General features: G+C 39.2%; 1 protein-coding gene across 5 annotated transcripts in view; it reads left to right on the forward strand.

The window, feature by feature from the left end:
• The window catches only part of NCKAP5 (NCK associated protein 5), a 1,086,741-nt gene that overhangs the window by 1,001,242 nt on the left and 63,434 nt on the right, over nt 1–22,065 (forward strand). For all 5 annotated transcript variants that reach the window (XM_047772074.1, XM_047772077.1, XM_047772075.1 and 2 more), the window contains one exon: nt 21,523–21,837. In XM_047772074.1, the coding sequence (XP_047628030.1) occupies nt 21,523–21,837 (315 nt within the window). The remainder of the gene's footprint in view (nt 1–21,522; nt 21,838–22,065) is intronic.

The following is a 22,065-nucleotide window of genomic DNA, read 5'->3' on the forward strand; positions in this document are numbered from 1 at the left end:
AAAAGTGATAATAAATATCAGAAGAGAGACCCTAGAAGATGAATATATTCTCAGCCATCTCTTAGAATTTGTTCCAGAGAGGGAGAGTGGACTAAGTTCATGGTAGTTACCAAGTAGTGGAAAGAGCTGTGGACTTGAAGTTAGAAGATCTGTTTGCTGTGTATGAACTCATGTCCCCAAAGGACATCTATTCCCTGTGTATTTATTTCCTCATCTGTAAAATGGAAATTATCGCTGACACGTAATATTGAAAGGATGGCTAAGAAAGAATCTAGCCAATGGTATCGTTGTCTTCCCAATATCCATCTTCACTCCAGGGTACCATGTGATTGGGACAGTCATGACAACTATCCCTGCCAGTGATTTGAACCCTGACCTGAGTCACTCAATGAATAGCATCCTCCCAGTGACCTGGGTGGGTCCACGAATGAGCTTGTGACCTCACTGGGCTAATTTTCAGGGGACAGGGTGGTTGGAGGTATAGAGAGAATCACATAGAATCAGTTTCTCTTTCCCTCTGGTATTGGGCATGTAGAGCTGACTGATGTAGGGCTGCTCCAATCAATTCCTACCAACACGAAGATAAAGCTGAGACAAAAGACGGGCTGAGTCAAGAGAGCTGCAGAGAAATGAAAGCAGAGGCCCTAGATTCAGGTCACCCTGAAACTCACACTAATGCTGAACTTCGAGATGATGAATACTTTCTGCTTAAGGTGTTACTTTCCACCAAAAGCATCCTCACTCACTCACTCGTTCTGATGGCTTAGTAAATAGAACGCAGAAGACAATACTGGAACCACATAGCAGTCAAGTTTGCAAGCTTTGTGGTTTATATAGGTGTTGGTCCAAATCCTGGCTCTTCTACTTGTAGCTTACATGGCCATGGCCAACTTTATTAACTTCCTTAAACCTTAGTTTCCTCATGTAAAATGTGTCCATTGCATATTGCATAGTAACCTGATGCAAGTAAAGTACTTGCTACTTGCCGTGCAGGAAGCAGTCAGCAGATGTTATGCTGCAGAAACATGAGATATGATGAAGGTCAGATGCATCGACACAGAGAATGTCTAGGCTGCTTATACATTCATGATTTAATGGCTCTGCTCATTACGGACGCTCACTGCAAAGGAGTCTAGGATACAGAGCCAGGGAAACAAGGGTCTGGGCACTAACCCCCAAGCTAAAGAAGAACAGGGCTACAGAGTCCCTGGCAGGCTCTTTGATACTGGGGATCCCCAAACCTACTGGGAGGTGGGTTGATGAACAAAGGGAGCCTGAGCTTTGAGTTGGACTTGTACTTCGTCCAATGACCATCTTCACTTCTCAGGCCTTGTTTTCCTCCTCTGCTACATGCAGATAATGGTAGCTACTTCCAGAGATTGTTAAAAAGGTGAAGGAATACACAAAGCCTTTTGTGTGCTGCCTGGATCTAGGATTAAGGAATAACCCCAGTTTTGCTTCCTAGTGATTCCCGAAGACCCTTCCTCCATCATCACTTTCAGATGCTTCTAAAGATTATTCAAGATTATACATGGGGAAAGCTGAGTTCCCCTCTTCAGCCATGTTCAACCAGGATTGCTTGTACTCTGGGATTTCCTTAAATCTTGATTGGCAGGTTGGGCCCATAATATTTAAAATCAGGTATATTGAGGGTATAATTTACATACAAAATGGACCCATTCCAACTGTACAGTTCAGTGAGTTTTGATTAATATGTATGTTTGAGTAGCCATTACCACAACTAAGCTATATAACATTTTCATCACTCCAAAGTATTCCTCATGTAAAGTACTCCTTTCCATCCAAACCTCTCTCAGCTCTATTGGGCCTGGGTAACCACTGATCTGCTTCCTGTCACTCTACTGTTGCCTTTCCTAGAATTTAATGTTAATGTAATTAATAATACAGTATGTAATATTAGAGGGTTGGCCTCTTAATTAGCATAATGTTTTAGAGAACCATCTCTGTTGTTGTACATATCCTCAGTTGTGGTTTTGGTCTTGTGTTTTTATTGCTGATATGCATTTTATTGCATAAACATACCTATTTGCATATCCATTCACTAGCTGGTGGACATTTCAGTTACTTCCAGTTTGGGCTATGATGCGTATGCTATACACATTTGTGTATGAGTCTAAGGGTGGAAATATATTCCTTTCTTTAGGGTAAGAGTGTTACTGTTGGATCCTATGACGAGTATATGTTTAACTTTACAAGAACTTGCCAAGTTCTTTTCCAAAGTAGTTTTACCATTCTGCACTCCTACCAACAATGTATAAGAGTTCATCTTATTCCACATCCTCACCAACAGTTGATATTCTTCGTCTTTTTGATTTTAGCCATTTTTAGAGGACTGTAGTGATATCTCATTGTGATTTTAATTTGCATCTCCCTAATGTCTGATGATGTTGAACATCTTTTCCTATGTTTATTTTCCACCCGGGGGGTCTTTTTGGTGACGTACATGTTCAAAAGTTTTGCTCAGTATTTTGTATTGAATTGCTTGTCATCATTGCATTAGAGATCTTTTTAATTCTGTATACAGATGCCTTATTAGAAAGAATTTTGCTACATTCTTCCAGCACGTTCCTTGCCATTCGATTTTCTTGACAATGTTTTCAAAGAGAAAGTTTTTTTCTTTTGATCAAGTGTAACTTGTTTTTTAATTTTATGGTTCATGTTTTTTAGTTCTGTTTAAGAAATTGCTGCCTAATCCAAAGTCACAGAGATATTCTTCTCTGCTTTCTTCTAGAACTTTTATGATTTTCACTCTTGTTTCTGTCTGTGCATTAATTTTTGTATTTAGTATAAAGAAAGGGGTGAGGTTCATTTTTCTCTTTATGAATATTCAGTGTTTTCAGTACCTTTACTCTTGAAACACTATCTTTCCCTTATTAAATTACCTTGTCATCTTTGTCAAAAATCAATTGACAATATATTTGTGAGTCTATTTCTGGAGTGTCTCTCTGTTCGACAGATCTTTATGCAAATCCTTGCCCGGTACCACATTCTCTTGATTACTATAGCCAGATAAAATTCAGGTAGTATATAGTGTCAGTCTTCTGACGTTGTTTTACTTTTTAAAAAATGTTTGCATTTCTAAATAATTTTAGAATTGGCTTTTCAATGTCTGTAAAAAAAAGCCTGATAGTACTTTTTTTAACTCAGTGAATTCTATTACATTTGTAGTTGCACAAAGGTCATAAAAACCCAATTTTATAGCATTTCTATCATAAACCCCCAGCCCATCCCCCACCACCCAACCTGTCTTCTTTGGAAACCATAAGTTTTTCAAAGTCTGTGAGTCAATATCTGTTCTGAAAGAAGTGCATTGTGTCCTCTTTTTAGATTCCATATGTCAGTGATAGCATTTTATGTTGGTTCCTAGAATTTAATGTTAATGGAATTAATAATACAGTATGTCTGACTGACTTCACTTAGCATGATAATTTCTAGGTCCATCCCTGTTGCTGCAAATGCCATTACTTCCTTCCTTTAATGGCTGAGTAATATTCCATCGTGTATATATACCACATATTTATCTACTCCTCTGTCAATGGGCATTTAGGTTGTTTCCATGTCTTGCTATTGTACATAGGGCTGCAATGAACATTGGAGTACATGCGTCTTTTCCGGTCATGGTTTTCTCTGGATAGATGCCCAGGGGTGGGATTGCAGGATCAAATGGTAATTCTACTTTTAGTTTTCTGAGGAATCTCCATCCTGTTTTCCACAGTGGTTGCACCAATTTACATCCCCACCAACAGTGTAAGAGGATTCCCTTTTCTCCACACCCTCTCCAGCATTTATTGTTTGTAGACTTTTTGATGATGGCCATTCTGGCTGGTGTAAGGTGGTACCTCAGAGTGGTTTTGATTTGCATTTCTCTAATAATGAGTGATGTTGAACATCTTTTCATGTGTTTTTTTGGCCATACATATGTCTTCTTTGGAGAATTGTCCGTTTGGATCTTCTGCCCATCTTTTGATGGGGTTGTTTGTTTTTTGGGTATTGAGCTGAAGGAAGTGTTTATAAATTTGGGGGATTAATCCCTTGTCGGTCACTTCATTTGCAAATATTTTCTCCCATTCTGTGGGTTGCCTTTTTGTTTTGTTTAGCGTTTTCTTTGCTGTACAGAAATTTTTAATTGGGTCCCATTTTTTTAATTTTTGTTTTTACTATCATTACTCTAGGAGATGGATCTGAGAAGATATTTCTGTTGCTTATGTTGGAGAGTGTTTGGCCTATGTTTTCCTCTAAGAGTTTTATAGTATCCCATCTTATATTTAGGTCTTTAATCCATTTTGAGTTTATTTTTGTGTATGGTGTTAGGAAGTGTTCTAATTTCAGTCTTTTACATGTAGCTGTCCAGTGATAGTATTTTGATTAGGAACCCATGGAATCTATAGATCAGTTTGGAGAGAATTGACATCCAAAAATATAGAATATTCTGATCCATGAATATATTTAGAATAGATTTCTTTCTAAACACTGTATAATTAGTTCTTAATTTTTTTTAAATCAGATCTGACGACCTCAGCCTATTAATTAAGATGTTTAGGCCATTTAATGTAACATAAATGGTTGGATTTAAAACTACTATCTTAGAGTTCCCATTGTGGCTCAGTGAGTTAAGGACCTGACATTGTCTCTGTGATGATGTGGATCCAATCCCTGACCTCACTTAGTTGGTTCAGGATCCAGCATTGCCGCAGGCTGCAGATGTAGCTTGGATCTGCTACATTTGGTGTTGCCACGACCATGGAGTAGGACTCAGCTGCAGCTTGGATTCAGTCTAGTCCAGGAACTTTCATATGCTGCAGGTGTGGCCATAAAAAGAATAAATAAATAAATCTACCATCTTAATATGTATTTTATTTGTCTCATCTTTTCTCTATACTTTTGCCTCCTTTTCTGCCTTCTTTTGTTTTTTGTTTTTGTTTTTGTTCTGTCAATTTAATTTTTATGTCAATCTCCTTTTAAAAGTTCAAACAATTCTCTAAGATTTATAATAAAAACAGGCTTCTCTGCCACAATCATCACAGCCCCCAGCTCCACCACCTGTAGCATTTTTAGTCTTCCAGCTGTTTCTTCTGTCCTTTCCCCTCTGTATACTGAAATGATGCATTTACACTGCCATTCTTGAGTTTTCCAACATGTAAATTTACCTGTTGACCTACTATTATGGGAGGTTATGAATTCAGATTCTTTTTTTTTTTTTTTTTGGCTTTTTAGGGCCACACTCGCTGTACATGGAAGTTCGTAGGCTAGGGATTGAATCAGAGCTATAGCCGCTGGCTTACGCCCCAGCCACAGCAATGCCATGTCTACAACCTACACCATGGCTCAGGGCAATGCCAGATCCTTAACCTACTGAGCAATGCCAGGGATCAAACCTGTGTCCTCATGGACACTAGTCAGATTTGTTTCCACTGAGCCACGACGGGAGTTCCTGAATTCATATTCTTAACCCTTTCTTCTTTCCTTATTTCTTCCAAAAAATTATATTATAGATTCTGGTCAGCTTCATATGTGTTGTTTATACCCTTATGATTATGTAAATACTGTTCACTGATGAATTAATTATATTACTCATAGTGTAATATGATCCCAGTTGAGTTCTTGTACAGCTTATAATTTTTTTCTCACATTAATTTTCTCCCAATTATCTTAGGTTTCTGTGTACTGATGGTTGATGCCAAAGTCTCCAACAAAATTGCAGGGCCCCTCTCAATATTATTTTCCACATAGTCAAGTGCATCAGGTCACGGACAATTTCTTTTCAATGTTTTCTCTGGGAGCTGCCCTCAGGGAGCCTGGGCCCTCCCTCTCCCCAGGCTCTTTCTGCCTTCTTTGGAATTGAGTATTTTTTATGATTCCACTTTATCTCCATTTGCATCTTATTAGCACTACGTCTTTGGGGCTTTTTGGTTTGTTTGTTTTAGTGATTGAACTAATGTCGAAATGTAGTGTAATTACATCTTTAGCACAGTCAATAAGTAATGCATCTATCTGCATTACAGATGACGTTCTTATAACCCCTCCCACCCTTTATGCTATTATTGTGTCGTTAAGTTCTACATATGTTAGAAACCCTGCAATATATTTTTATATTTTCTTTGATGAATTATATCCTAAAGGGATTTAAAAAAATAAGAAAAATATACTCTATATACAGCACATACTTGCTGTTCCTTGTGCTCTTCATTCTATTGCATATGTCAGATTTCTACCTGATACCTATTTTTATCTGCTTGTGATGATACTAAAATAATAAAATCCTCTGGCAATGAATTCCCTCAGCCTTTGTTAGTTTGAAAAGCATATATCTTTCCTTGGGTTTTTAAATTATTTGGAAAGTTGATTATAATTAATTTTTAAAAGTTGAACAGGTTTTGTGGATTTCCTCCCCTCAGGATTTTAAAGATGTTATTTATCTTTCTTCTGGCTTATGTAGTTTCCAGCATGAAACCTACTGTCGGTTTTATCTTTGTTCTCAAAGTATCTTTATTCTCAGTTGCTTTAAAAGTTTGGCTTTAGCACTGATATTCAGCAATTTTATTATGATGGGCCTAGTGTGGTTTTCTCCATATAATCTCGGTTGGTTCTGGTTGACATTAGTTGAGCCTCTTTGATTTGGGGCTTACAGTGTCTTTTATCAAATATGTACATTATTAGTTATTTCTTCACGTAATTTCCCCCCTTTGTTTCTTTTCTTTCCTTCTGGGGCTCCAATTATATGTATTTTACACTATTTTTATTGACTTCCAGGTCATTGATGGTCTATTTCTTTAAGTCTCTTTTCTCTTTGTGCTTTATTTTGGATAATTTATTTTGTTATGTTTAAAAATTTACTGATCTTTTTTCCTATATATGTAATAGCTCTGCTATTCTGCAATTAATTCTGTATAGTGTGTTTTTTACTGAAATGTAGCTTTTCCTGACTACAATTTCTATTTGTGTGTTTTTATTATTTTAATAGCTCCTAATTGTATTCAAATTTTACTTTATACCTTTGTACATATTCATGACATCTACAATATTTTTAAGTCCTTGTTTAGTTTCATTATCTCTCATTACTGTCTCTGTTTCTTTTGATTAATTTTTCTCCTGGATATGATTCATATTTTTCTGCTTCTCTTCATACTTGGTGGTGAATTTTGATTGGATGCGAGAGACTGTACATCTTACATCATTGAGTGCTGGATTTAATTGTATTCCTATAAATACTGTTGGACTTTGTTTGGGGTTTAAGTTATTTGCAGATTGGTTTTCTTTTTCAAGACTTTCTCTTAAGTTGTATTATTTCAAATCCAATGGAACTTTTATTCTGGATGTAATTAAGCCTCACTGCTATGACCCTTCTTAGGACTCTACCATATGGTCCATTTTTTGGAAGGCCTATCCTCTGGATGGCAAAAATGTAAACTATTTTCAGCCTTATATGAGCTCAAGAAATTATTTAATCTACTGCTTCGTAGTCATTGCTTTTCTGACCTCATGAATTTCACCTCATGCATGTGTAGGTTAATACATAGCTGAAGGAAGCCTTTTATCCTTTCTTTCCAACATATAATCTTGCAAATTCTAGCTGCTTTGACTCCCCCTACACTACACACACACACACACACACACACACACACACACACACACACACAGGTGTGCCTGCATCTGTATATACTTCTTCAGTTTAGTAGGACCTCCAGATTCTGTTCAAATTTATTTCCCCAACATTTCAGTCTGGAAACCATCACCAGGTAGTTGGCTGCCGAGATGATAAAGCTCACTTTATTTGTCTTATTTGATTCAAATATCAAATTCTATGCTGCTTATTGTTCCATGTCTGAAAATAGTGTTTAACAGGGTATGTGTATTCTTGTTACAGTTAATCCTTAATGGACAGAAGCAAAAATCTCTCTCTGTTTTTACCCACATTCATATCCTTTGGTCTGTTGGATTTCATTACTTCTTTATTATCTTCCTGTAGAAACAACCATGGAATATTGGAGAGTAGAGAGTGAGTGGTAGCTGAAATGGAAAGATAGGCTCATATCTACTTCAGCCTTCTCTTCACCCGCAGTTCAGCACTAGCCACATAAAAGAAAAATAAATGATGCTTGAATATCCACTTAAAATAGATTGCCTTATAATAATTAAAATCCTGAACCAAGCAAGTCATGTTAAAATGAATATTTTTTAAAAGTTTCAGGGTATGAAGACTTAAGCTTTTTTCCTTTCTGCATACAATTTGAAAAATCATTAGTAATGAATAAACATAGACACAAATGGAGAAAAACACCTACCTATTAGCTTTATTTTTATTTATTTATATATATATATATTATTTTTTGGTCTTTTTTGCCATTTCTTGGGCCGCTCCCGCGGCATATGGAGGTTCCCAGGCTAGGGGCCAATCAGAGCTGTAGCTGCCAGCCTACGCCAGAGCCACAGCAACGCGGGATCCGAGCCACATTTGCGACCTACACCACAGCTCACGGCAACGCCGGATGGTTAACCCACTGAGTAAGGGCCGGCATCGAACCCGCAACCTCATGGTTCCTAGTCAGATTCGTTAACCACTGCGCCCCGACAGGAACTCCCCTATTAGCTTTAAATTCTTATCTTTCTGGGTCCCTTTTTAAAATACTGGTAATTACAGTAATAAAAAAGAAACTGAAACAATTTATAATTTTAAAGTATCTAAAATTTTCATTTAAAAAATGAGATTAATAAGGAGTTTCCATTGTGGCTTAGCAGTAATGAACCCAACTATTATCCATGAGGATACAGGTTCAATTCCTTGTTCCACTCAGTGGGTTAAGGACCAGCATTGCTGTGTGCCATGGTGTAGGTCACAGACACAACTCAAATCTGGCATTGCTGTGGCTGTGGCATAGGCTGGCAGCTGTAGCTTTGGTTCAAACCCTAACCTGGACACTTCCATATGCCACAGGTATGGTCCTAAAAAGAAAAAAAGAAATTAGGGTAATAATAGATAGGATGCTTTAGCCCTGGCAAATATCTTTAATAACTTTTTTATCTGTTGCTAATTTTATAGGTCCTGAATCTCTTGATGCTTCTATTTTTATATGCTTCCTACCTACTACAGCTGTTTTGACTCTCTTCCTGCAGCGCCTTACCTCCAATTTATTTTCTTTCCTCCCTTCCCTCACTTGCCTTATCAAAGCAGATGTTATCCAGGCAGGTAAAATGGAGAGTAGAGGCAGTTGTCCTATAATTCAGCAAACCTGATATGGAGTTTTAGAAACTTAAAGAGATAGATTTACCCCTAGTAGCCATCTGCATCTATCAGATTCATTGGATAATTGTTCAACTTTTCACTTCTTTTTGGCAGGGCAGATAGAGATGAAGTGAATCTGGTGGGGGGCGGGGAGGTCCAGGGTCAGAGATCACTGAACAGATACAAGAATAACCTTTTAGGATAAATATGCTGTATCTTCTCTAAGGGGGAATTGTGACTTACTAATTTGGGAGTGTGATCCGAGCATATAAGTCTGTGAGCCAAGGAGAATCGGTAAACATCATCTCTTTAGATCTTTGATATGCCTTTTATAAGCACCAGCCCGAAAGTGGATTTAAAAAAGATACAAGCATGGAGTTCCCATCGTGGCTCAGCGGAAATGAATCTGACTAGTGATTGTGAGGATGTGGGTTCAATCCCTGGCCTTGCTCAGTGGGTTAAATTTCTGGCATTGCCATGGGCTGCAGTGTAGGTCACAGATGCAGCTCAGATCTGGCATTGCTGTGGCTGTGGCATAGGCTGGTGATGTGGCTCTAATTCGACCCCTAGCCTGGGAATCTCCATGTGCCTGGGATGCAGCCCTAAAAAGAAAGAAAAAAGAAGATAAAAGTAAATAGCCAAATTATCATTAGATTGGAAGGTTAAAGATAGAGCAGTTTTGCCATGGATATCAGATGAGCAAGGACTACAGGAAACAAAAGGGAGAGATAAATGGGTATTTCTTCAATTAGACAAATGATGAAAAAATATATATGTATGACTGAGTAACTTTGCTATATAGCAAAAATTGAAGGGGGAGTTCCTATTGTGGCTCAGCAGTAACAAACCTGACTAGTATCCACGAGGACACAGGTTTGGTCCCTGGCCTCTCTCAGTGGGTTAAAGATCTGGCAGTGCTGTGAGCTGTGGTGTAGGTCAAAGATGCAGCTTGTATCCTGTGTTGCTGTGGCTGTGGCGTAGGCCAATGGCTACAGCTCCAATTTGACCCCTATCCTGGGAACTTCCATATGCTGTAGGTGCAGCCCTAAAATGAAAAAAGAAGGAAGGAAAGGAAGGAAGGAAGGAAGGAAGGAAGGAAGGAAGGAAGGAAGGAAGGAAAAGGAAAAAGAAGAAAGAAAGAAAGGAAGGAAGGAAGGAAGGAAGGAAGGAAGGAAGGAAGGAAGGAAGAAGAAAGAAAGAAAGAAGAAGAAGAAAGAAAAGAAAGAAGAAAGAAAGAAAGAAGAAAGAAAGAAAGAAGAAGGAAAGAAAGAAAGAAGAAAGAAAGAAGAAAGAAAGAAAGAAAGAAGAAAGAAGAAAGAAGAAAGAAAAGAAAGAAAGAAAGAAAGAAAAGAAAAAAAAATAAATTGAAGGAACATTGTAAATCAACTATAAAAAAAAAAAAGACAAAAATGACAATCAGAGCAGGAACTGTTGTGATTCTACATTTTTATGGTACTCTAGAAAGTTTTACTAATAAAATTAAGTTGTTTTTTTTTCCAGTTAGAAAAATATCTGAGGAGGAGAAGACTTTGACACATGAATAGGAAAGTGGTTAAGTGGAATCATTGCTCTGTGAGGACTCAGAAGGAATCTGTTGTACTCTCATAAACAGGACTTAGATCTGGAAGCGATGAGTCCCAAAACTAGATGCAGGAATCCAGGATCCAACTCTGTTCCTAGAGCACCTGACCAAGTCAAGCAGATGGCTGGTTTTGAAACTGTAGTGATCACATTAGTCTACTCTTATGTATCACAGTAAATATTCCCTGCAAGTCTGGCCACTGTTTCACAAGGCAGGCATCGTAGCCTAGCCAGACATGAGGAGTTATGTGATGATCTCAAGACTGTTCAGTCCAGAGCGTTAAGAATATAATGATGAAAATTTATAAAACTAAGAATGTTTGGAAAGTTGCATAACAAATCTCAGAATCCTAGATCAAGAACCATACCCAAAACCATAGAAGAGTTTGTCTTAGTGTCAATGACAGGAAGGAACACATGTTAAAGCAAACTTAAGGAATTTTTTCTTGGGTGTTATACCAGCTGAATAATTAAGTAAATTCAAGAAGGATTTCTGTGTATTCATGGTCTGCATGGGCATTTGTAACACATTTCTGACCTTTTTCAGTTCATATCCTTAAGTCATACCCACTAATATTTTATGTGATTCTACTACTGTCAGACAGAACATTGGGTTTGCCAGATACCAATCCAGCCTGAGGTGACATGTCTTTTATATTGGCTTAAATAACTTGTCCCTCACCTTGACAAAGGAGTTTTATGATCTGCTTTTATAAAGGTTTTAGCCATATTAATTCCCTTCATTTATTCTCATAGTCTCTCTGTATGTACCAGTATACCAGACCTCCAAACTGCCAGTCTCCCTTTATATCAAAGAAAACAGAAAGGATTAGAAAACAAATTCACATTCTCCTATACACTTTTCACATCTCGGAAAACTTAAATGCACTTTGAACTTAGAAGCTAAGTATTCTCATGCATTCTGAAGCCATCAAAATGAATTTACATTTCCAGAAGTTCATCTTAATGCGACAGTCAAAAGTAACCCAATGTTTGTGAATAAATAGCCAATACCATCATTTTGGATTACTTCAACAAAACCACATGTTAACCTTAGAATGAAAAACCTACATGTAATTGATGTGGCTTTGGCAACAGGCTTAGGTTTTTGTTTTTTTGGTTTTTGGTTTTTGGTTTTTTGTTTTTAGCTTATTTTAACCATACAGATGAAGAGAAGTATATGAAAATAAAGAGATCTGTTCCCCCATCTGTAGTTTAGTTTTCTATTGCTAATACCACACGCAGCTTAAAGATGTTTCAGAACCTGGAGAGAACTCATACAAAGACTTATTTACATGACCAATTGTATTATAAGAAAGAATGCCAATTAATAATACAGTATGAATTAGCTCTTTCTGGCTGGTAAATTGTGTTGGGGCTTCACTGCATATTTGGCTGAAACTTTGTAAATGTGATTTAAGTTCTCAAAGTAAAAAAGAGTTTAGGTTTTAAAGTTTTCTACTTCCCTAGAATTTATGAGTGTGGGAAAAGGGGAAAATGTGACTTCTAAAGTAGTTTGAATATATGAGAGAAGGTAGGTCGTTGCCCCAAACGTAACCTTATAGGATAGACAGGCTGTACATTCACTAACTGAAAGTCATGGCTTACTGATTTGGGGGTATTCTTTGAGAATGTGGTAAGTCTGTGAACAAAGGAGAATTGGTAAACATCCTTTGGTTAGGTTTGAAAAAAGCCTTTCAAGAAGTTCCCTTGTGGCTCAGCAGGATAAGGATCTGGCTGTGGCACAGTTTGCAACTGCCACACACGGGTTCAACCCCTGCCCTGGAATTTCCATATGCTATGCATGCAGCCCCCCAAAAAAGCCTGCTGAGTGCCAACTCCACAATGAATTTTTTGATAACATGGACTCCACCCTTTCTATACATGAGGGAGCTTATGATCAGCTCCAAGTACTTTGCTCCATATTTATAATTGTTTATTAACTATGGGATCAACTAACCCCTAAGGAAAGGGTTGCCACGTGATACTTGCTTAGGAAATAACCAGGTAGTAGTTTAGTGAAATGTACTCAAGTGCTGCAGTAGGACACTAACCACACAGGTGAAAGTTTGGTTTTCCTTTGATTAGGCAACAGTGTATGTATCATGTACCTGCAGGGGCCCTCACCTCTCCCTGACAACCCCTTCTGAAAACTTACCAAGCAGCTACTTTGTAAGGAGCACGGTACCGTTCCAATGAACTCTAATTATATGAAGTTAGAATAGTTTTTAAAAATCTTGTTGTACAGAGTTCCTGTCATGGCGCAGTGGAAACAAATCCATCTAGGAACTATGAGCTTGTAGGTTTGATCCCTGGTCTCGATCAGTGAGTTAAGGATCTGGCTTTGCCGTGAGCTGTGGTGTAGGTCACAGATGTGGCTCGGATCTGATTGCTGCTGTGTCATTATCATTTTGACTGATTATAATGATGCAAGTCCTACTGGTCAAGGTCACAACATGCTTTTGTTAGGTTGGAAATCTCTTAAGGAGGAGTTCTCATCATGGTTCAGTGGTTAATGAACCCAACTAGCATCCATGAGGATGTGGGTTTAATCCCTGGCCCTGCTTAATGGGATAAGGATCCAGCATTGCCAGGAGCTGTGGTGTAGGTTGCAGATGTGGTTCAAATCTCGAGTGGCAGGCTATGGCATAGGCCAGCAGCTGTAGCTCCAATTGGACCCCTAGCCTGGGAACCTCCATATGCCGTGGGTGCGGCCCTAAAAAGGAAAAAAAAAAAAAAACACACCCAAAAATCCCTTGTTGTGTCACAGCCAGCAGGTAGACTAGGTAGACAACCCTGGTCTTTCCATCTCTGAAGCCTGTTCTCTTATGGCTTCATTCTTCTGAATATTCAGAATAACTTGAAACTCATCAGGTTTGCTTACACCTCTCTTATATAATAATCTCTCTGGACAAATACATTCATGATACCAAGAGTTTGGGTTTACACATTCAAGTGATTAAAGATTTGTGAGATAGGATCTTTGGGGAAAAAAAAAAACAGTTGAGATATTTTAATCTGTAGAAGAGAAGACAGGAAAAATTTAGTTAGTGGCCTTTCCCAAATACTCAAAATCATTGCTAATTCAGCTAACCCCTAACTTGAAAACTTAGACTAACTGAAACAGTGCTGGAAATAAACTTTTCCCTTTGTGGCTATTTTTATAGGTTATGTTACAAGGTAAAGGAATAGTGCAAAGCAATTTGGAAAGATGCAAGGACAAGCCAGTGAAGAGAACAAACTGTTTTAAAAGAGAAAAACCTCATTGCTTTGTGTAAAGACATAAGAAGTTACTGAGTAATCTCAATTATTCACTATGAATGGCTCCCAGGAACTGGCTTCTGTGAGAACTTAGTTCTCATGCTACTATGGGTACTGATGTTAAATGGAATGCTGACACTCAGCTTGGCATCTATAGTCCCTGAGGATGAGGGCCAGGGGAACAATGCCAGATCTGGGACCTTCAGGTCCAGTGGTGCTTTGAGGTGGGGAGGAGGTACTGAGGAGGATGTTAAAGCCCCATTCCTTGTGCTATCCTTCATCTCGGTCACTGACCCTTGCTCTAAAGGCTTGGAAGTATTAAGAAATTTGTCTTTAAAATATTCAATAATTCTGAATGATCTTATCCCCTCGGCTGTCTGAATTAATAACATCTGGCTGTATGAGAAATAGAGCTGCACATAAAAAGGAAGTCAGCTATTTTCTCTGGTTGCTGAAGTGAGCACCAAAAGCAGCAGATTGGGGTTTCAAAAGGAAAGGTTCATATTCAATTTAATTGCATGAAGAATTTTCTAAAGAGGAAGGCTGTTTTTCTTCCACCTACTTTATTCATTGTGCTCCTTGAGAGCTGTGTGTCAGGTGCTATACTGAGCTCTTGGAGAATAAGCCAGACACTGTCCCAGGCTATAACTTTTACCAGCTCTATCAGCATATAATTGCCGTTCTGTAGAATAAAGGGGATGTAGAGTCAAGAGTGGACTCACATGGGAATTCTGAACAGAGGAATAAAAACCTAGTCTGCCCCCAGGATGCTAGCAGTCTATTAACACTTGCTTTGAGAATTGCTGCCATTTTCTGAGTATAATAACTATGTACCTGTTCCAGGCATTGTGCTGTATGTTTATTACGTGCTGTGTTTTTAGTCCTCAGAATGCCCCTTTGATGGAGATTATATAAGCTAATATCGAGATGAGGAAACTAAAGCCACCTGCTGCAGCACCAGGTACCAGGAGCAGGAGGGCTGCTGCTCACTAATCAGCTGAGTGGGGATTTTTTAGTGTACATTCTAAGTTAACAGTTGGAAAAAAATAAAAAAATAAAAAAATAAACCTCTGGTGGAAATTTCTCTCCAAAATGTCTTCCCTGGTGCCATCCCACTCAGAACTCACCCTTCTTGTCAGCTCACCCACAGCCGACTCATCCCTCTCTCAGGCACAGTAACTTACCTCTTCATTGAAGCCCTGAGGCCAGGCAGTATTCCTAACCCAAGCACTCTCAACATTCTTTCCAAAAAAGGAAGGCCAGAAATTCTCCTATCAGTTGCTAGGAGGCTACAACTTGTCTACCTCCTTGCCTGCTAGAGGAATGCGAGATAATGTATCCAATTAAGATGTGGTACACATACACAATGGAATACTCTCAGTCATAGAAAAGGATGAGATAGTGCCATTTGCAGCAACAGGGATGCAACTAGAGATTCTCATACTAAGTGAAGTAAGTCAGACAGAGAAAGACAAACGCCATATGATATCACTTATAGGTGGAATATAAAATATGGCACAAATGGAGTTCCCATTATGGCTCAGCGGTTAACGAACCTGACTGGCATCCATGAGGATGCAGGTTCGATCCCTGGCCTCACTCAGTGGGTTAAGGATCCGGTGTTGCCACTGAGCTGTGGTGTAGGTTGCAGATGTGGCTCAGATCCTTCATTGCTGTGGCTGTGGCATAGGCTAGAGGCTACAGCTGCTATTGGACCCCTGGCCTGGGAACCTCCATATGCTGCAGGTGTGGCCCAAAAAGAGAGAAAGCCAAAAAAAAAGAAAAGAAAAGAAAAATGGCACAAATAAACCTGTCTACAAAACAGAAACAGACTTACAGACATAGAGAAAAGATTTGTGGTTGCTGAGGAGGAGGGAGGGACTGGGAATTTGAGGTTAGTAGATACAAATATTTACATTTAGAATGTATAAACAACAAGGTCCCATTGTATAGCACAGGGAACTATATCCAATTTCCTAGGATAGGTCATGATGGAAAAGAATATAAAAAGAATATGTGTGTGTGTGTTTACATACACACACACATATATAGATAATGGAGTCACTTTGCTCTATAGCAGAATTGGCACAACACTGTAAATCAACTATAATTTTTTAAAAAAAATTTTAAAGAATGTGTCCAAGGTGACATTAAAAGAAGGTCCTGAATCCATTCTATGTATAAGTAAGAGATTTATGACCATGCTGACATGCCCTGAATGGACCACAGGTGTGCTGAGATCTTGAGCCCTCAGCTTTCAGGTAGCCAGTGGTCCTGAGGAAGCTGGTGTTTTCTTCAGTGAGCCGCATGTTTCCCACATGTGCCAGGACTTCAAAAGGACTGCAAGTCATCTGATGAAACTTTTAGGACATTGTGATGGTGATAAGTGAGAAACCTTGCTTTGAGAGGCAGATATAAGGCAAATGAGATGACAAGAAGTAGGTGGGAGGGCTAACTAGGATCAGAAACATCAGGGGTGACCTTGGAAGAATGAAACCTGCTGGTCATCTAGCAACCCAACCTTTGTGCTCATGAGCCAGGCTCTGTTGGCAGCTGTTCTCAGAGCCACAAACTTGAACTTAGGTTTGTTGAGGTCACGATTGAGTCATGGAGAACACAGTTGTTGTCAAATGGGAGGGGAAGAGAGATGGACGGGGAGTTTGGAGTTGGTAGATGCAAACTATTGCCTTTGGAATGGATTAGCAATGAGACCCTGCTGTGTAGCACTGGGAACTATGTCTAGTCACTTATGAAGAAGCATGATAATGTGGGAAAATAGAATGTGTACATGTATGTGTAACTGGGTCACCTTGCTGTACAGTAGGAAAAAGAAATTATATTGGGGAAATAACAAGTTAGAAAAAAAGAAAAAAAATGATGCAGAAGAGAAAGAAAAAAATAAATAAATAAAAATAAAATCAATTATTAAAAAAAAGAATTGATGAGCAATAAGGTCCTACTGTATAAAATGGGCAACTATATCCAATCTCTTGGAGGTAGAACATGATGGAAAACAGAATGCGAAAGAGAATGTATATATATGTATGACTGGGTCACTTTGCTGTACAGCAAAAGTTGACACAACATTGTAAATCAACTATAACTTAAAAAAAGTTTTTAAAACACTGACTCAACTTGATAAACAACATATTCCTACTATATAGCACAGGGAACTATATCCAATCTCCTGGGATAGACCAGGATAGAAAATAATTTTTAAAAAGAATGTATATATATGTATGACTGAGTCACTTTGCTATATAGCAGAATTTGGTGCCACACTGTAAATCAACTATAATTTTTAAAAACTTTTTTTCAAAATGAAGCAAACAAAAAAAGACTGAGTCAACTCATTCTTGGTGCAAGGCTGGCTTGTCCCTTTGAACTTTATTCTGATGAGGGCCATTTAATTATTTTGTGAGTTCTTATGATTTCCTGAGGAAAAAAAAACTGGCTTTAGAAGTACAATATTTAATGCGTTTTCAAGTTACAATATTTTCATGAACTGTGAGAAACTTACAGTGCTTTAAAGAAACTACATAAAGAAGGTGTCAGCATTTTCAATATAAACTCAATTTTCAAAGGTTTATACATTCTGGAGAATTTGCTTGAGGGGGAAACTTGGCATATGGTGCCTGAGTTCTTGACTGTCCACACCTCATTTCATAGGTACTTATAGATGAGTCCTTCAAATTCACTCCATTTGGCACCTGTAATTTTTAGAAATAAAAAGATGGCTTTAATAGCAGGTGATTTCTGAGTTTAATGTCAGTGCACACAACTCTTAGAGAATCAGAGAACTCAGGAATACCAGAAGTCCTGTTTTACAGATTCTGGTTCTGGCAATATTATGGAGGAAAAGAAAAATAATTTAAAGGGACAGATGCCCCCAAAATGTTGATGTCCTTAAAAGGACACCAGAGCTAGACTTCCTTTTTCATTCTTCCTACCCCAGATTCCTCCCTGCTCTGTGTCATGGCTGGTGTTACAGGCCAGTCCAACATACATGGGCTTTGGTGTCTGGGGACCTTTTCCCAGAAAATTACTGGAAAGCTGACCAGGAATCCCACTTTACTTTTTGAGTCTCCATTTGAAAGGACTAAATGGAGTGTTCTCTGTGCCGTAAAATAGCTGGAGGGAAGAGAGTTCTTAGACAAAGCCAAAAAAAGATTGCTCTCACAGGCAATGCCTGTCACCAAGCAGAGAGAGGTAAGAGAAACACCAGAAAACCCCTGGCATGGAAGTGTACAGATGAGATCCAAGAGGCCAGAGGGGAAAGTCTCAAGGCAATTGTGGGAGGAACCCGAGGAACTGTACTGATGCTGGGAATGCCAACAGTGGATACAACCTCAGGCTGGGAAGCATGGGAACCAGCTGGAATGCAGGGCCCACTCTAGTTCCAGAGGAGAAGCTGGGTGCTTTGACCAGGGGTGGGGGACCATTCTGTGCACTTTCAGCTCATATGGCTGCCTCCATGGCTGTTAATTGACCAGATCCCATTTCTGGATTTACCAGAACTTTGGAGGAGAATTAATATAGCTTGGTGGCTAAGAGCAGGGTCTTGCAGTTATGCAAGGCTAGATTCAAATGCATGCTCTTTATTTACAGCAAATAGCCTTGGGTATGTTACTTAGCCTTTTTGAGCCATAATTTCTCATTTGCATGATGCAATCAGAGTTCTTACCTTAAAAGGTTGTGAAGATGAAGAGATGACACAAAGAAAGCAGTGAGCTTGTAGGAGCTGTAATAAGCAGCCAAACCTGATGATCCATCTTCGCAAAAGGAAAAGTGCCCCTAATGTCCCACCATGCTGAGCACCCTTTTGTTTAGAGGTAGTCATCCTGAAGATGCCGGGAATAAATTATTATGGCAGGCAGCCTGGGACACAGGGGGGACTGACACATCTCAGATGTTACATCCTGTGAATCTTTGATCCCCATCTCTGAAGACTGGGTCGATTCCAATCCGCTTCCTCCTTTGTGAGGCTGAAATAGTTCAGACACTTCAAATTTGCCCCCAGTGCAACACATTTATGTGTCAAATATGAGGAGTGTCACATATCTAGGCTAAAATGAAGAAAGGACACAGAGTTCTGAATAAGAGGGTCTTTTTTTTTCTGGCAGTGCCTTCCCATGCAAGCAGCTGATTATTTCTCCAAAAGCCTGTTTTGCAGCAATTGAGTCTGCGTAATTGAGGAGAAAATGAATAGAGAAGATAATGAATAATCCGAAATGCTGGTTGAGAGGAAGCCAGACCCGAGTGGAGGCCCTGAAATGAATGAAACTAAAACTTAGCCCCTGTGGTTCTGGGAAAGATCTAGTCAGATGATAGCCATGTGATTCAGGGATGCTCTTGTCCGTGAGCAATCTCTGAGCTCAGATGGCATGTAAGATGCCTAAATGGCACCAGGCTGGAGAAGGGGTGTCTGTATCTTCTTACTAAATATCCCTTTGGAGACTGAGACTGAGTCCTCTCTGGTTTGTTTTGTTTGTTTGTTTGTTTGTTTTTGTTGTTGTTGTTGTTGTTGTTGTTTTGGCTGCCCCATGGCATATGGAGTTCTGGGGCCAGGGATCCAAGCTGCAGTTGCAACCTACAGCACAGCTTCAGCAACACCAGATCCTTAAACCCACTGTGCCAGGCCAGGAATCAAACCTACATCCTGGTGCTGCAGAGAAGCCACCAATCCCATTGCACCACAATGGGAACTCCTGAGTCCTCTTTTGGGATAGGGACTTCATCTTCTAAAACCAATCACCAAACCTACTAGAACCTACAAAAGCCACCTCTGTACTCATCCCCACCCCTTTGTTTTCACCTTAGTGTTAAGAAATTCCCAGAATTCTACCACTCAACCAAAGAAAAGAGGTTTTGAGGCGAAAGGTGGGGAAATGGGCAGATTCTGAAGTTCAGATACTAATTGCTGAGCATCAGGTGAGATGGTGTACTTAAAGAAGAGGTACTTAAGGAGAAACAAATAGTTTATCCTATCAGACACCTACTGAAATCTAATAACTATAACTGGCAGTTTGTACATGTCATCATTCATCCTTTCCTTCATCCACCTATCCTACCATATGCTAGGTGTCATTCTAAATCCAAGAGTTTGAAGTTCCTATTGTGGCTCGGCAGGTTAAGAACCTGACCAGTATCCATGAGGATTCAGGTTCAATCCCTGGCCTCCCTCGATGGTTAAAAATCTGACATTGCCTCAGGCTGCCCCATAGGTCACAGATGCAGCTCTGATTCAACCCTAGCCTGGAAACTTCCATATGCCACAAGTGTGGACCTAAAAAAAGAAAGAAAGAAAAATCAAGAGATTCCACAGTGCTCATATTTTTAATCTCACAGCAACTCTATAAGGAACCTGAGACTTTGGGGGGTTAAGGATCTTAGGGCAGTGGAAGGCAGTGTTCACACAGTTATTAGCAGAGACCAGACTCTAAAAGCCACTGTTTCATAAAGTACCCTGTTGAAAATAACATCATTATATTCTCCACCCTGCCTAAAAGGTGCCAAGTTGTGCCTCTTCCTCAATCCTATAATGAGATGCTAATATAAACTTTAATAAGGATGTTTCATTCTAAGATGAACAGGAGAGTTTGGAATGACAAGCAGATCTTGGAAGCTGTCTCATTGGCTTAGATATGAAATGTGATCATCACATTTCAGGAATTAACTATGTAGTATTTTTGGCCATGCATGGGCATGGCCAAAAAAATAACAATAATAATAAATTTGGGTCTTTAATGACTGTCCTATTTCTATTATAACTCTAGAGAACCATGCAGAGTATATGTACCAGTGATTCTGGCTGGCCTTCTTTCTTTATACTGTGTGAAGGGAATATATTCATGTTCAATCCAACGTCTGTTTCATGCCACTCACTGGAAATTTATTACACCATTAATGGTATTTCCTCCTTCTAGGGAGTTTCCTTGAGGCTCAGCAGTAAGCAATCTGACAGTATCCATGCAGACACAGGTTTGATCCCTGGCCTCACTCAGTAGGTTAAAGGATCTGGCATTTCTGTGAGCTGCACTGTATGTTGCAGTTGCTGCTCAGATCTGGCATTGCTGTGGCTGTGGTATAGGCCAGCAGCTGCAGCTCTGATTCAACCCTTGGCCTAGGAACTTCCATATGCCGCAGGTGTGGCCCTAAAAAGACTATATATATATATATATATACACACACACACATATACATATATATATGTGTATATATATATATGTGTATATATATATACATACATATACATATATATGTGTATATATATATACACATATATATATGTGTGTGTATATATATATATATATATATATATATAGTATTTCCTCCTTCTAGATATCCCCCTTCCTCCAGACCAGATCCAATGCATGCCAAGGATCCTTTTCTCCTGTGATGTAAGCTGTCTCTAATCCTCACTGTGTGGCTCTGTCTAGAAACAAACTGCCAGATGAGGACACTGGACAGTGGAATTGGAACCTTCCCACTCCCAGACTCAGGAAATCGCTCAACGGGACGATACATGTGCCAGCCAGACTCCCCCGAGGATGCTGAGTCCCTCCTGCCTCTCCAGCCAGCCCTTTTTGCAGCTTCTTCCGTAAAAGCCCAGACCCTTGAACGAGAAGTGCCTTCCTCTGCAGACAGCCAGAGCTCTGCAGAAAACACCATTGTCCATTCTACATCCGACCCCATTGTGACTGCCAGAAGGATGCTCCCTCTTCAAAGTCGCCTCCCCAAACCAGCCTCCTCTGGTAAAATGCCTGTTACCTTCCAAATTAGATTGTTTTCTCACCAAAATAATGTGCTGACTGACAAAAATGGAAAACAGGTACTAGAAAAGATTTCCACCAGAAGGTCAGTCAGTAACCTCTGCCCAGTGGAAATGTGAATGCATGAAATCCCTTTATGTCCTCAACCAAAAAAGTAAAAAAAATAAAAATAAAAAAAAATAAACATTATCTACTCTTAATATTATTAAA

Source organism: Phacochoerus africanus, chromosome 3 (assembly GCF_016906955.1).
Source record: "Phacochoerus africanus isolate WHEZ1 chromosome 3, ROS_Pafr_v1, whole genome shotgun sequence".
Lineage (NCBI taxonomy): Eukaryota > Metazoa > Chordata > Mammalia > Artiodactyla > Suidae > Phacochoerus > Phacochoerus africanus.